Here is a 17,349-nt window from a genome sequence, read left to right as displayed (position 1 = left end):
GAGTCAGGAGACTGTCAATGACCAGGAGATAGGGCAGCAGCAAGAAGTGATTTCTTACTTATAGTTGCCATAATTTGCACCCCAATAAGAAAACCCTAAACAAATTTTGAATTCAAATCAAAAGAACAAGGAGTTTAGGATCAAGAAGCTCTCCATCTCAATAAATTCTACGGTAATAATTGACCCTCCAGCCTCCTGTTTTTTTTGGGAAAATGATATTGACACTCTAAAAATTGATGCAGGCACTCCAAAAAACAAAGGAAAGTGGCTTTGGAATTACACTGATTTTGAAGTGTTTGCATCAATTTTTGGAGTGCCAATACCATTTTCTTTTCTTTCTTTTTTTTGTCAAACGGAAATAGATGCATTAATTTAGACGATTAGAAACGTTATCAAGCCACATACGCGGCATACAAAGAGAGTTCAAAAAGGCTACAAAGTTGTAGACCTAGGTTTTAAGTTGTCCAACACCCATGGCATCCGCTAGGGCAAATTCCCTAGCTGCAAAGGAATGAAGCTAGTTACAATCAAGTCGTCTTCTTGTTGTGAGCCAAGTCTGGCCAGACAATCAGCTGTTTGATTTGCTTGACGGTAGATGTGAACTACAATTGAGTTGGTTTGAGCGGCAAGTCTTCTCACTTCATCAATTATGTGGCGTTGTGGGTGATCAAGAGAAGGCCGTTCATTACATAAGTTTACCGCCACACTTGAATCAGACTCAATGGTAACACTTGACATTCCTTTTTCAAAAATGACGGTGAGGCCTCTGTAGTTAGCCCATATTTCCACTTCCAAGCTGCTAATGCTAGTTGCTTTTCCATAGTAGCCTAGAATCCATTTTCGTGAGTGTCCAGTGGCGTAGCTAGGAATATACATCAGTGGGGGCATTATAAAAACAAAATCTCCGACGATAGCCAACTCCCGACAACATCCCACTGACCCATGACTTGATGGTCGTTAGTGATGCGGCGTGATTTTCGTGTTGATTGTTACATCATGTTACAAATGAGAGTTTTCAAGTTTTGTAGTGCTATTTTGTTCACCCATGCACTTAAATACTAGGTGAACATGTGCGTATTACTTTTCAATAAATTCACCGAATCTTTACTTTGATATGATTGCAGACATTGATTTTGTGGAGCTTATTTGTGCAACAATTCAAACAAGTCATTCGTATTTTAACAAGTATTTAATCTAATAACATGTGTCTTGCTTTAAATATTTGGTAAACTCAAATTACCAATTTAAAAAAAAAAAAAAAAAGAGGTGCAGTGGGGGCAGGTGCCCCCAGTGGGAATAGGGTGGCTCCGCCACTGTGAGTGTCTCTAAGAACTCCTCCATAGCCGGCTGCGTCAGTGGATTCATGGAAGCAACTGTCGGTGTTTAGTTTTAGCTTTCCTGGAGATGGTTAGACCCAAAATATTAGAATTCCATGTTGATTATCATTGGCTTGTGGGGCCTTGAAAGCTGTAAAATTTCCATGGCATAGATATTGACATTCCTTAGGCACACAGTTGAGATTGTTTCAACATTGTCAAAGCTCATCCTCCTGCGAGCTTTCCACAATTGCCAAAGTGAAACAATAAAAACCAAATTCCAAAGTATGTTCATATCTCCTATGCCAGTCGAGAAAATGTCAAAGATCAAAATTTCATCTAACTCCCTCCGTTCCTAAATAAATATTTTTTTACAGAAAAATGTGCAATTTTTTGAAAAGTGCTTTCGTACATTTTTTTTTTCAATTTCTTCGCACCAAATTAAAGAACTCAATTAGATATTTAATTCATAGTGAAGAGATTGAAAAAATTATGCACGAAAATATTTTATTTTTTTATCTACAAATTGCACATCTGTTTGTACGAGACAGTTATTTAGAGATAGATGGAGTAGAAAAAAAAGAGTAAAGTAATATTTTGGTGTTTGGACTAAATTAATTATTTGTGGACATTGAGGCACCATTCTTGTAAACTTATTTTTCTTTTTTGTTTTGTGTGTTTTGTTCATCTTTTTTGATTTTTGTTAAAGGAAATTGATTTTAGCACTCCAAAAATTGACGGAGAGGCTCCAAAACGATGTCGTTTTATATATCAATACAGTTCAGTTTTGGAGCCTCTCTAACAATTTTTGAAATACCAAAATCACAATCCTTTGTTAAATTAGCATTATATTTGTTGGATTAATCATCAGTCTCAATGGGAAAAGTCTAAAAAAATCAAATTATGATGGTAAACAAAAACAAGTTCAGTACAAACGAAAAAAGTATCACAACTGTCTAAAGTGTTGTCTTATTTGAATTTTTTCATCATCGATCAATATTTTTAACTTTTTCGATTCGTCTTGTCGAGATATTAACCCCAAATTACAAACGAAAAGCTAAAAAAAATTACGAAAAATAAAAAATATCGAAATAAATTTCAAACTTATAGGTTTACAAGAACATAGCCAAGTAATTTTCAGCGATCTTTTGTCCAGTTTTTTGTTAATTTTTTGAGATTAACCATTCATGTAAAATTATGAGCCCAAGTTAAAAAATTAGGCCTGGGCCTTAGTATATGGAAAGAGTTAATTTATACTATTCAGTAAAAAAAATATTGCAAGGAAAAAAACTCCCAATTCAATTTACTTTTTAGGTTGCCAAAATTAAATCTTAGATCATAAAACTGATCTTTGTACAAAATGAATAAGTAAAATTGTCATGAATGGCTTTGAAAATCCATTCATGTTGTTTAAAAAAAACCATATTTCTTTTCTCGGTAATTTTTTTTGTTTATGTACGCAATTTACCCAGAAGACAAAAGACAACATGGAATTTGCCAGTTTAAAAAAGAAGAAGAAGTAAAATAGAGTTTCAACTCCCAAGGAAATAACAGGGCATTAAATTCCTTTCATCGGCAGCGGAAGCCATAGGTTTTCCACTATTATAATTTTGGGCTCCACAGTATATTAATTATCAATTTGAACCATTCAACTTGTAGAGTCTGCAAAGTAGTATTCTCATTCAAAAAATTAGTTTCACAGGACATCGATAGTTGTATTGAAATTTATAAATTTTTGTTTCTAAAGAAGTTCATGAACAGTTTAACTTGACAGGATCAGATCATCCATATATATGAACTAAATTCAAATTTTGATTGATTTATCAATATTCAATTAAGCTAATTTTTTTGCATGAATATACCACACAATGGACTATGGTATGGTTAAAATTCCACCATTTTCCACCACAAGTGAAGAATTTAAAATCTCATTCATTTTTTTGCTCTTTGTTCAGTTGCAAGCAGAACTAGGTGATGTGGTATAGTATACCACTATTGGTTGTCCGGTCCTCTTTTCGCACCCCCCGACACACCCCTCCCCTCTGGACCCCACCACCTTTCCCCACCGGGAGCCTCTTCTCGCACCCCCCTCCCCCCGGCCCCACCACCTTTTCCCCCTTTGCCCCTCCTCCCCTCCTTTTTCGATTTTTTTTTTTTTTTTACTTTGATTAGTTTTTTTTTTGTTTTTTAAAAGTAAATAATTACTGTTTTTTTACTTTTACTAATTTTTTTATACTTTTAAAATACTTTAATTACTGTTTTAGTTTTTTTTAACTTTTACTAGTTTTTTTTCTTTTAAAAGACTTTAATTACTGTTTTTGTTTTTTTTTAACTTTTAACTTTTACTATTTTTTTTTTACTTTTAGTAGTTTTTTGTTTTACTGAATTTGTGGTTGTAATTAAAGATAAAAAGAAAATTTAAATGAGTGGTTATAGTTGAAGATAAAAAGATAAAAAGAAATTTGAACAAGTGGTTAGAAATAAAATAGATAAAAGAAATAAATAAAAACAAAATTAATGAATTCAAGAACATAAAAGAATTATAAAATTTTAATAAGAGTAAAAAAATAAGAGTAAAATTTCAGTAACATAAAAAAATTTATTCACGCATATAATATTAAATAATTTAAAAATACATATAAAGAGTAAAAAAATAAGTGTTCCGATTTTTAATTCGTTTGAACCGATACGAAGATCTTATTTTTCTTATCATTTCATCCTAAATGGTCGTAATAAATTTTTGGCTCTAAGGCCGTTCAATGAGCACCCTAAGAGAGACCTGAAACTAAATAATAGTCTTAGGGTACTTGTTGAACGGCCTTCGAGCCAAAAATTCATTATGATCATTGAAGACAAAATGATAAAAAAAAAACAAGATCTTTGCATCGATTCAACCGGATTGAAAATTGGAACATTTAAATAATATTAAATAAATAAAAATAAAAAAATATATAAAAGTTATTAAGTAAATAAATAAGAAATAAGAAAATGACGTGGGTTGAATTATTGCCAGGGTATAATATTAAATAATTTAAAAATATATATAAAGAGTAAAAAAATAAGTGTTCCGATTTTTAATTCGTTTGAACCGGTGCGAAGATCTTATTTTTCTTATCATTTCATTCTAAATGGTCGTAATGAATTTTTGGCTCTAAAGCCTTTCAATAAGCACCTTAAGAGAGACTTGAAACTAAATAATAAGTCTTAGGGTACTTGTTGAAAGGTCTTCGAGCCAAAAATTCATTATAATCATTGAAGACAAAATGATAAAAAAAACAAGATCGTTGCATCGATTCAACCGGATTGAAAATTGGAACACTTAAATAATATTAAATAAATAAAAATAAAAAAAGATATAAAAGTTGTTAAGTAAATAAATAAAAAATAAGAAAATGGCGTGGGTTGAGTGAATTATTGCCGGGGGTAGTTTGGTCCGGGGTGGGGTTGGGCGGGGGTGTGTCGGGGGGGCGTGCAAAGAGATTTGCTTCCCCACCTCTCCCCCCTCCCGATTTTATGTCCTCTTTTTCTCTTTTTTTACTAGTTTTTTTTTAAATTTTTAAAAGACTTTAATTACTGTTTTTTTTACTAGTTTTTTTTGTTTTACTTTTAAAAGGCTTTAATTACTGTTTTAGTTTTTTTTAAACTTTTACTAGTTTTTTTTGTTTTACTTTTAAAAAACTTTAATTACTATTTTAGTTGAAGATAAAAAGGAAATCTGAATAAGTGGTTAGAAATAAAATAGATAAAAGATATAAATAAATACAAAATTAATAAATTCAACAACATAAAAGAATTATAAAATTTTTAAAAAAAAGAAATTTACTCACGTATATAATACTAGTGTTTGCCCGTACCTATGGCACCCCGATAGTGCTGTAGGTACGGGCATTTTTGTAATATATTTTTATTTTCTTATGTCAACGCCAGAAGTCGAGCAGTGGGTAAAAAGAACCGATGACATTTTGTAATATATTTGTAAGAGTGTGGATGTTTTATTAAGAGAGTTTGAAAGCATACATCAGTCATTGGATCAAATGAATCTCAGCCTTCTTTCAACTCATATTTGTGTGGTTCCTACCGCCTTGTATTTTATTAGGTAGATTAAATAATTAAAAAAAACATATAAAGAGTAAAATATATAAATAAAAAGACCTAAATAAATAGTTAAATGAATAATTAATTAAATAACGTAAATGGATTAAGAAATTAAATAAAAAAGAAATTTATGTAAAAAAATAAGTGTTCCAATTTCAATTCGTTTGAATCGGTACGAAGATCTTATTTTTCTTATTATTTCATCCTAAATGGTCGTAATGAATTTTTGGCTCTAAGACCTTTCAATGAGCACCCTAAGAGATATCTGAAATTAAATAAGGAGCGTTAGGGTGCTCGTTGATAGGCATTAGAGCCAAAAATTTATTATGACCATTGAAGATAAAATGATAAAAAAAAATAAGATCTTTGGACCGATTCTATCGGATTGAAAATTGGAACACTTAAATAATATTAAATAAATAAAAATGAAAAAAGGTGTATAAAGATTATTTAGTAAATAACAGAGAAATATGAGAAAATGGGTTGGGGTATTTCTGCTGGAGTATTTTCGGAAGAGGGGGGGGTGGGGTGGGGGTGGGGGGTGTGCGAGAAGAGAATTACGGTTGAGTTTACCGGGTCATCCGGATGAAACTTTTTCTCATGTCAAAATTTAAGAAATGCAACTAAATTGGTCAAGCCGTCAAGGACAGTGAACGGCCAAAAGACGCCTATTACTCCTTTTTTGTGTGGGGGGACGCCAATTACTATGGGTGATTTCGGTTCGACTCGTGATGAAATTTTCAGATATCTATTTGGTTTGATCTAAATATTTTCAGGACCAATTCCAGTTGAGATTGAGTTTGGTTTGGTTCGAGGTGGGCTCGATTCGGTCGGGAATTTTGATCCACCCGAAATATTAAATTTCTATTTAATTTAAAATGTATATATGTAAAAAATATATTTATATAAATATTTCATATTTTTATTATAAAATATAGAGTCGTTTGGTTTGATCCGGTCTAGAAAAAAAAACCAGCCTTACTCCGTCCGAAAATCTAACCGATTGGACCGTTTTTTCGGTCCTTCGATTTTGTAACACCCGTACCAATTACCACTGCAGTATGAGAAGGACTTTTCTTAACCAGCAAGGAGTCCGAGACTAATGAATGAGCATAGTAAAGCAGCAAAAAGTGGGTTCCTACTTTTCCTCCATAATAATTTGCCGCCCAGAAACCCTAAACAAACTTTGACTCCAAAAACATCAGGACTTCAGGAGTCAGTTTAGGATCAAGAAGCTCACCATCTTCCAGTTGGCATTGCATTGGGTGCCAGCACTGCCAGGTATTTCTTTATTTGTCACATTCTTGATTTGTCTTTTTTTCATATTTTTGGTGGTGAATGCTTTGCCAGTTTTGTAGTTTTAAATGGATATAAAATTAGTAAACACTGATCACCCAGAAAATCGAAGAAATGTTATGAAATTAATCGTTTTCTACTTCAACTTCTGGGTATGGAAAACCCCAAGCGGTTTGCTTGGTGGTCAAGGCCTCGCACTAAACGTTTGCACCTCCTACGGTCGTAGGTTCGAAACCTTTTAAGACGATATCAACTCCATTACTGCCGGTTCATACGGAGTAGTATTTGCTATGGCTTTAAGTGAGGCTCCACTAATCGCCAGTGGAGTGGGTATATGGTCCCTCAATTAGTCGAGGTGCCCGTAACCTAGCTAGGACACCTAAATATAAAAATAAAAATAAAAAACTTCTGGGTATAGAAATTTTTGTCCTCTAGAAACCAATAGCAGTGAATCGAGGGGGGGGTGGGTGGGGGAAGGCGAAAGAAAGAAAGAGAACGGGGTGTGTTTTTTTTTTTGACCTCAGGTGTTAACAATGTAACGAATGAATGTAGAATGGGATATGTGTATAATCAATTGAGGAGTTTTGCAAAGTTAGAATGCATTGGGGCTCAAATCCTCTATACCCAAAAATGCACTGGATGTTTCGGTGTCTTTTCGGATATTGGATCAACTGAGAATCTTGACAAACGAGATTCTGATCAAATGACCAGAAAAATGCACTGGATCACTGGCACATGCATTTTTTTGGCAAACAGGTTTTTAAACTCCATCGGGGAAACACAACTAAGCACAGGTAACGTCCTTTTTGGGTTTTTTTCAAGAGCCCGGAATCAGTAAGGAAGAAAATCACTTGTTTGTGAGTCTTAACTTTGAGTACGGCGCCAAGAGTCATTGCCATCCTACAAAGCACAAACTGTTGGTAAGGGGCCACACCTGAGGATGAATGTGAAGGTCCTGTATTCAACTCCTCTTAACGCCTTGGGGCCACCTGTACAACATAACTAAAGTCTCATGGAACTTGGCTTTTACCAGTTTATGTCTATGGAGGGACATGCATAGACCCGGGATTTTCCCACATAGGGTTCCTCGTCGTCAGAAAAGAGAAAACTGGTGGTAGGCGGTATGTCGTGAATCGTGATGTTCTATGTTGTCTGGTATGTGTTAGTGTCTGCAGAACTGACCCCTCCTCGTACCAGAATCCTAATGTCCCACATCGACCAATTGAGAGCTCAACCATGTGAACATAAGCACTTGGAACCCTCGCTTTGCAAGCTAAGTTTATCAAGGGTGAAATCTACCTGCGAATTTATCCTATTCCTGAAATATCATGACAGAGATCTCTAGAAAGTTAATACACTTTCGATGATAATGTTTCAACCTGAAAAGCTATGGTAATGCCCATGCATCTCTATTTAATGAAACCCATATCCCTTGAACTTTTGGGTAAAATAGAGATCTCCAGAAACCACCCATACTTTAGTCAACTAACAAGATTGGATGATTCTCCTGAAGGTAATGAAGAAATATATAATCATAGGAAATTTGGTATCAGCTATTAACTAAGAAATTATTCTTATTGCAGAAGCAAAAAAGAGCCAGATCGTATAAGTTCCTTGCTCGGTTTATTAGTGTGCGCTAAACTTTTTGGTTGGTGGCTTGAAGCAAATAGGGATGGCAAAATCTCCCAATTTTTGGGAGCCATTAATATGGTAGCATGGGTTTGAGGGGGATAAAACGAACCCTATCAAGGTTCGTTTATGTATGGTAGTACCCTAATACTCAGAAATAAGAATAGTCATTGTATTTGTCTTGATCAACTTCTTGATTTGGAGGTATTGTGATGTTATCTACCTTCAGTTGCCTCTTTTCCCCCCTTTTTTTTTAATTGGAAGAATGGAGTTTTGAACATGTAAGATGTCCTAATCAGGCTTCAATTGATAAATGTATTTTTGCTTGATTTTTTTAGTGGCAGTTGGAGTTATTCTTGTTTCTTCCTTCTGTTTTGAAGACCTTTTGGTAGATACAGAATGGAGATATTCCCTTGTTGGTTTTATTAACTAACATGGTACACATGCAAATGCAAATGAAGAACTTTAGATGGGTTCTATTGCTAAAAGACTTGTTTGCTTGTTTGTTTCTGTACTTGCCTTGGATTTTCTTTGTTATGTATGGATTTGTCCCGGTCTTCATGTTGCCTGTTATTGAAGATAAATCAGCCTCAACCATAGCCTTTACATTCTGAATCAGCCTCGATCTGCTACAGTCGCGAGCTCTTTTAGCACAAAGGAAACAGCTGACTGAAGAGATGTCAAACAACGATGATGCAGTTGGTATGTGAAGTGTTCTTGCTCTGTTCCCCATACATGCCTTCATTGTGATTATCAATCCCTCATATTCTAACATATCTCTCTCTCTCTCTCTCTCTCTCTCTCTCTCTCTCTCTCTCTCTCTCTCTCTTGCACTTGTTTTTCTTATCTATCTGAAACATGGTGGAACGTCTTAATCCACTCTGTGATTATATTGCATGAGCAAGCCCTCTAATAATGATATGGTGTTTTCATCTTTGGAAATTTTTCCTAGTGCTCCAGTCATGCTGTGTGTATGCTTTCGAAATTCTTTGCAGGAGTTCTAAGAACATTAAGAGATGCCCAACCAGCTCACTACCTTTTCAAAATAGAGTCTTTCTCGATACTCAGCGAAGAGAAGATTGAAAAATATGAATCAGATGATTTTGAAGTCGGTGGCTATAAGTGGTATTTATTATTCTACGTATTGAATATTGCTTTTGCAGTCTAATTCAGTGATAAACAAATTACATGACTTAACTTTCTTTCTTATGGGTTTTAGGGGATTGTGCTTCTATCCAAATGGAAATAAGAAAAGAAACAGTGATGGTCACATCTCGCTCTACCTAGTAATAAGGGATACAGACAAACTTCCTCAGGGTTGGGAGGTTAACGTCCAGTTTAAATTCTTCATCTTTGATCATATAAGGGACAAGTATTTAACCATACAAGGTAGATAACTCATTCATGATGTACCTTCAGGCTGTCTAATTTAGCAGTTTATTATGAGATTGTTTTCCTTTATTTGCAGATTCTGATGGTAGAACAAGGCGTTACCATCGGATGAGGACTGAATGTGGTTTCTCTAAGTTACTTTCACTGGATACATTCGAGGAATCAACCAATGGATACCTCCTTGATGATTCTTGTTTACTTGGAGTGGAGGTTTTCGTTATTAGATATGCTGGCAAAGGAGAGTGTCTATCCATGATAAAGGAGCCTGATGCCAATACTTATACGTGGACGGTTGATAATTTCTCAGCAATTAGTATGCAATCTCTTTACTCAGAGGAATTTAATATCGGGGGACAAAATTGGTATGCAATGATTCAACTTTAGTTTGAAACCGGTGTATTGAGGCATTTTTCTCCATTTGTGTTTCCTAATTGTCCATCACTGGATTGTCCCCAATTCAGGAAGCTAAAGTTGTATCCCAAAGGAAATGAAAAGGCGAAAGGCGAAAGTCTATCCCTCTATTTCTTGGTAGCTGATTGTGAAAAGCTTCCTCTTAACTGGAAATCTTATGCCAAATTTAAGCTGCGTGTGAGGGACCAGGTCCTAGGTGTTCACCAGGAAAAACTAGGTGATCTATATTTGTGCTGTGAGAAATGTTCACTGAGATTGCATACATGTCTCTACCTTTTGTTTTTCATTCTGTTTCTTTCCTCTGTTACTGGTCAAATAATTATGGGCTATAGATTAGGAATGACCTCCCCAGACCATATTCCCCAATCAGTAAGATTGAATCTCAGGTCTCTAATACAACAATTAGGATACTTAAATGCCTAAGCTTCCTTCGACTCAACTTATCTTTTCACAACCGAGGGTTGTATATCTTTCTTATATGTGCTTTTCTATTCGATGTTCGATTATGAAACCCTAAGATTTACTTCCATTTTCTCTTGTAGCTAGCAACTGGTTCTGTGCCTCGACGGAGGACTGGGGTTTCCAAAGCTTTATGTTGCTGAGTGATTTAACGGACAAATCCAGTGGCTTTATAGTGAAGGATACTTTAATCATTGAGGTAGAAGTTTTAGTTATGTCAGTGGTTAAGTATTTCTCATGATCAATATTTGTAGAGTAACAAACACTGTCTGTGACGAAACTGTGTCTGTATGTTTTGGGATTCCATGTGTTGCTAACTTGCTATTGTCGTTATGATACTTGGTTGGTTTTTTGTACTATGCTCCGTTGATGGAGAACTTCAATATTTGTGTAATTACCATGGTTGTGGTACCATGTTAATGGTGTCGTCATGATTCTTGGTTGGATTGTTGTACTGTGCTCCGTTAATGGAGAATTTCAGTGTTTGTGTAATTACCATGTTATAATTAGAGATGCGATTTTGGATATCTTGGCCACTTTTTGGTTCAACTATTGCTAGTAGTATTGAAAGTAGTTGAGCGTCTTCATGGGTTTTACCCAATTCAATTGAAAGAACTTTATTAAAACAATGTTTCTGTTTGTGTGTTTATATGCTTCTTACTCCAAATTAGTGCCCAAAATGTGTTCAAAGTTCAGTTTAGGTCCAGCCAATTTACATGCCATTCAGGGATGTTCGAAAGTTGTTGTACACATAGGTGTGCCATAGAAATGTCATGCATTTACATGTTGCACATATTTTGGTGTATGTTATGCATATTTTGATGTGTGTTACACAATTTTTGGTTAGTTACTCAAGAGTGTACCTTGGATGTGGATGGTACATGTAGTTTTGGAGCATGGTACACATAGTTTTGGTTTATAGTACGCATATTTTTTGGCTCATTGGTTATGAATTTTTATGGTATTAGGTACGCATTTATTTTGATTTTGTTATGAATAGGAGTGTGCCTTAAACCCCAAAATAGTTAAGCATTTTTTGATTGGTTACTCATTTTCATTGTATTAGTTTCGCATTTTTTTGGTTACCTTTTTTGTTTTTTTGGTTATGTACCATTTGCTTCTCCTGTAATGAGAACCATGACCAATTCTGCTTTTATTACCAAATGCTGCTCTGGCTTCAACTGTTGGCAGTTTATTCAAGTGTTTTCTTCTACATTTCCTTGAATTAGCAATCTGCTGCTAGAAAACTATTATAGCATGGGGTTGGAAATCGGAATGCAACTGCTGAAAAAACTTATCAGCCATGAATAGGTTCATCTCTAGTTCCATACAAGATCAATGTCTTTGGCTCTTCCCCTATTGAAAGCCAGAATGAAAACTCCTAGAAAACGGAACTCTCAGTTAAGCAGACATGATACCCGACTAGGATCATCCTGTGTCCATTTCTTTCTTGTTCTCAAGCCGGCTGTATCCTCTTTCTGCCCTATAAACTTTCAGCTGATAATCCATCTTGTGCCTTGCATTGAACTTCAGCTAACTGCTTGCGACCTTAAAGTGTGTTGCAATAAGAATGCGCCCCAAGCGTAGGGCTAGGTCGGTTGTAGCATAATAAACTCGGAAGTCCGAGGTCGAATCCACAGGGAGCCAATGGAGCTAGGCCAAAAGGTTTGCTTTACGAAGGGTTTTTTAGCGTTAGGACCGCCAACCTTTAGTTCGGCTTTGAGACCGCCAACTTTTGAGTAATGATAATTCTAATTACCAAGAAGACTAGAAAATGGAATTTGACAGGAAATTAAAGCGGCAAGGTCTAGGGGTTCATTTCGCCCATAACTTAGGCCGTTCAATGCTTCTCTTTGATAACTCAAGTGAGAGTCATTGTCATTTGATCCCACTCGGAAGATTTAACCATGAAAATCAAGTTTAACTCATACAACGGGGTTTGGAAATGGATGAAAACTCGTTTAGGCATTTTATCGAACACAAAGAGAGCCATGGTTCTAAGCATTGGGTGTGCCAAAAAAACTTGTCTACACCCAATCAAAGAAGTTAACATCTCTAGGTTTAGACCAAAGATTAGAGCTTAACAAGTTCTTTGAGGCATTCTTGCAAACACTTAGAGTGACATAGATCCAAGCATTATATGTGACAAGAGATCAAGTCCTTGCCTACACATAATCAAAGAGGTTAACAACCCTAGGTTTTGTTACATAAAAATGAACTTAATCCATTCACAAACCACATTAAGCACAAGAAATGAGAGAAACCATTAAACTACCTAAATCATGGGGTAGAAATTACCCCATGACAAGCCTTGAACACTACTCACCCTTAGTGGGTGTAAACATGAAGGGAAATGAGGAGAGATACGAAAACATTCACAAAAACGAAAATAAAAACTAGATTAAGAAAGATCTTGAGTTAACTTACAACTTTAATGAAGAACACAAGCCTCCAAACCCTAGAAATCAACCTCCTTTGAAGAGAGAGTGAGAGCTAAGGAGAGGAGGGAGGTAGAGAGAGAAGTGAAATTGAAGGATGACCTACTAAAATGAGGTTAGAAAGTATTTATAGGCCCTCAAAGTCGGGTTACAAAGGTCCAAAATACCCCCAAGTCAAAGTGCAGTCGGGTACAAAAACGCAGATTTTTTTCCAGGATGTACCGGTATCGTGAAAACCTAGTATCGGTACATCGCTTGTTTCACAGCATTTTGAACCAAATCTGTCCGCGATGTACAGGTACAGCTTTTATCGGTACAGGTACATCGCTGGCAGAAAGCTTCCGAATTGTATTCTTCCCTCCAACAGCCCCTTTGACCTCCCGAACACTCTTCGACACTTCTTTAAACAATCCTTGGGACTTGGTAGCGGGGTGCACATGGTCTCGGCTCTTTGGAAGATCCCAAGTTGTTTTCCTTGGCGTTCAAAACGCCTTATTTTTCACTTTTAACCTGAAAGGGCCAAAAACACCAACTCCGCGCAATATCATTTAATTAAAGCAAGTTACGCACGCGAGAGTGACAAAATAGGGATCTATAAGCCCATTTATTTATACTATTGAGGGCTTATCACTAACCTGGTTAATGCTCAAGACATTATTACCAAATAAAACGTCCCTTTTTTCGACTGCTAGAATTGAAACCTTATGATCTTAGGATTGCTCCTGATCAACTACATCCTACGAAGGCTGAGATGAGATGACTGAAAGAACAAGTGCTTAATTGAGTCAACCAGTCAGGTCTCGCATTCTCTGCCATTTTCCCACAAAACCCTAAGCCCCTAACCCATGTCTGAGCTTCATCACCAAAGCCATTAGGAGTTCACAATCAAGAAGCTTATCGACTTTCAGTCCTTATTGTAGTCCCAAGTATTGCCCTTCTCAAATATCAACAAGAATTGGATGACGAACTTTTGTTGTAACCGATTTTACATTGTCTCGGTTAGGAGTGTCGGGAATGAGTACATGTCTATGAGAGATTCACCTCATCTCATATTACGGGACCACTGCAAAAAGTTTATGGTCTTTGGTGTATCTTCCTCTTTTTGTAGGATAAAAGGTATTACTACTATTTACAAAGGGTCATAGTTTTTCATGCCCAACATGGGGTATTATGCATAGTTCTATTGTAAACGCCAGTTTCGTAGTCGTTGGCCGAATGTTACTACGACATGGGGCATTGGAAATGCAGGTGGTAATTGAGGAATAAAATTTGGGTTCTCAAGGTTACCATTGGAAACAGGCAGGGAATAGGAAAGATTGTGATGATATATGATTCCAAATATCTAAAGGGCGGGGTTTAAGTCGCGGTATCGGAAAACGTAATTGTATCGGTGATACAGCCATATCTCGGCCAATATTGGACAGTGTAAGTTCTTATCGGTTGCTACGCAAGTAAATAATGCTATAGGAGATCCAAAATCCCGTTATGTAACAGCTGGTACGATACAAAACGACCTTTATTTAAAACCCTGCTAGAGGGTAATTTTTCGGGTGAAAAATTGCTTGGAAAATCTCTCTTTTCCTTCTTAATGACACGATGACATCGCAGTTTCCTTTCCTTATGGTGATGATCACATGACCACAACTAGAGATGAAAAAAGTACTCCCTCCGTCCCTTATTTATAGTCCGGTATTCTATTTTGGGCTGTCCCTTAATAAGTGTCAATTTTGTAAAGTTAGTGGGTAAAAGTTGGTGAATTATCTATTTTGTCCCTAAAAGTAGATTCCATTTTAAAAAGTAAGTGAGTAAAAGTGTAATGATGATGGAAAAGTAGGGAAAGTGGAGGAAAAAGTTGATGTGAAAGGTATAATGATGATGTCTTTTTAATAAGTTGGAATTACGAAGCAGGACACTTAAAAAGGGACGGAGAGAGTATCAAATAGTTGCCTTATTTATTTAAAGTGTCGTTTTATTTGAATTTTTTCAACATCGGTCAATATTTTCATATTTTTTTGATTTGTCTTGTCGAGAGATCGATCCCAAAAATTACGACGAAAAGCTAAACAAAAAGTTACGAAAAGTAAAAAATATCGAAATAACTTTCAGACTTATAGGTTTACAAGAATGTAGCCTAAGTAATTTTCAGTGCTCTTTTGTCCAAGGTTTTTCGTTTTTTTTTTTTTTTTGAGATTAATCATTCATGTAAAATTATAAGCCCAAGTTAAAAAATTAGGCCTAATGGGGCCTTAATTAGTATATGGAAAGAGTAAATTTATAATCAGTAAAAAAACTGCAGGGAAAATTGTTGGAAGTTTCAAATTTAAAAAATTAGCCTAGGGTCCACTATAGCATGTTTCTAACCCACTTAGTCCACTGATCAAGTTTCTAACCCACTAAGTCCACTAATATGTATTTGGTAAGGCATAAAGTCCACTACATTTAAAAAGAGAATTATTGCCTGACAGAATTACCCTTCCATTCAAATCCCATCAATTTAGCCTATTATCCTCCCTTTATCTCTTCTAGTTTTGAAATCAAAATCTCATCAATTTAGCCCATTATCCTCTCATTATCCCTTCTAGTTTTACAAATCATGCCAATCACGGGTATCTCTCTCTCTCTCGTCTCTCTCTATTTGGAATGTTGATCACGCCAATCACGGATATACTGATCTTGATATAGATTCGTATGTAACGTTGTTGTACTTATATAATGTTATATAACAGTCGAAGATTCTTTTTTTTCTGATACACTATATATAACGTAGTGGACTTTATGCCTTACAAGAACATATAACATGAGATACTTACGTTTACATCTGAACGTAATATACTTGTTTGTCAGTTCACATTTAACATGAGATACTTACATTTTACGTTATATACTCATTCATCAGCTCGCATTTAACGTTATGTACTCATTCACTCATGACAGAAAACCACATATAACGATATTAATGATGCAAACCTAAAATGATTTTTGGTTGTTTAGGTTTAACCTTATATAATGTCAATATAACGTTATTGTACATATATAACGTTATATAACATTATATACTCGTTCATCAGTTCACAGTTATTGTGAGATACTTATATTTTACGTTATATACTTATTCATCAGCTTGCATTTTAACATTATATACAATGCAGTATCAAACCTTAACATGCCATCAATTTCAATTTATCCAAAATGTACGACCTAAGTCAGTGGGCAAGTCAAAACTTGTTCAAAATGAAACATCATTAATGTTCGAACCATTGAAGACAAAGTTTGTTTAAACCCCCACAAAAAATAAAAAATAAAAATAAAAATTGTCCCAATGACACCATCTTAGTCATTCTCTATCACCATCTCATCAGTTCATCCGTGCTGGAGGATCTATCCTTGCTATTGGCGGGACATTATATGTTCGTTCCACAGGTACCAACTTTTTATCTTTCTGATTTGGTTTTCTCATTCCTGCAAAAATACACAGAGTTAAACATATGCAAATATATATAACCTAAACACTAGCATGGTAATAAAGTAGATTCAGAACAAAAACAATCCAAAGCCAGCAAGACATTAATAAAACACGTAACATTATGTCATATATATAACCATATATATTTAAGGTGAAAACATGATGTATAACCTTCCGCAAGTCTACTGATCATATATAATATTTTATCAAAACTAATATGGAACATGTAATATTTGTATGTTGTTGCAATACAATGAAAATGATACGGTATATCATATATAACCATATATATTTACGTTATTGAATTGGTCCGCGCAGCGGTTTATAGACCTGAATATATAACCATATATAAACTTATAAAATAGTCACATATAATGTTATATATTATTAACTGTCCAATTGTGCTTTACTAATGAGTTCCTATATATACCTTGGAACTGTACTCAGTTACCAACATTGATATAACCATATATACTATCAATCGAATCCCTAACTTAATTCAACTATACCATACCAGATCAAAGATTGATATAACCATATATACTCACAATCAACACCCTATCTTAACTTAACCAATACCTAACCGATTAGAGTTTGATATAACTATATTTACTCGCAATCAAAACCCTAATTTAACTGAGCCAAACCATTTATATAACCATATATACGATGAGAAACATAATCTACTCAGAACAGGGTCTCAGAGTCGACGAATACCAATCATAAATTTTCCCCAGGATGCTGTGTACAAAACCCTCAATCACAGGGCAAATAACTTAGGTTTATAACCATATATACGAAGAGAAACATACCTGGTGTATGGATTGCGTTGTAGGATCTGACGAAGGCG

General features: G+C 35.2%; 1 protein-coding gene across 3 annotated transcripts; it reads left to right on the top strand.

Moving 5' to 3' along the window:
- The first annotated feature begins 6,502 nt into the window (after positions 1-6,502).
- On the top strand, positions 6,503-11,121 carry LOC131327977 (MATH domain and coiled-coil domain-containing protein At3g58370-like). Of its 3 annotated transcripts, none has more exons than XM_058361095.1 (7): positions 6,503-6,692; positions 8,956-9,038; positions 9,332-9,461; positions 9,556-9,725; positions 9,805-10,090; positions 10,190-10,356; positions 10,682-11,121. In XM_058361095.1, the coding sequence occupies exons 2-7, from the start codon at positions 9,014-9,016 to the stop codon at positions 10,837-10,839; spliced, it is 936 nt and encodes a 311-aa protein (XP_058217078.1). In that variant the 5' UTR covers positions 6,503-6,692; positions 8,956-9,013; the 3' UTR covers positions 10,840-11,121. The 3 variants fall into 3 exon arrangements, with proteins under 3 accessions (XP_058217078.1, XP_058217080.1, XP_058217079.1); XM_058361097.1 differs by having other exon boundaries at positions 6,532-6,692; positions 8,972-9,038; XM_058361096.1 differs by having other exon boundaries at positions 6,533-6,692; positions 8,916-9,038.
- Positions 11,122-17,349: the final 6,228 nt, after the last annotated feature.

The sequence above is a fragment of the Rhododendron vialii genome, chromosome 5a, assembly GCF_030253575.1.
Source record: "Rhododendron vialii isolate Sample 1 chromosome 5a, ASM3025357v1".
Classification (NCBI taxonomy): Eukaryota; Viridiplantae; Streptophyta; class Magnoliopsida; order Ericales; family Ericaceae; genus Rhododendron; species Rhododendron vialii.
The sequence above is the reverse complement of the archived record's forward strand: the minus strand, read 5'-3'. Positions and strand labels throughout refer to the sequence as shown.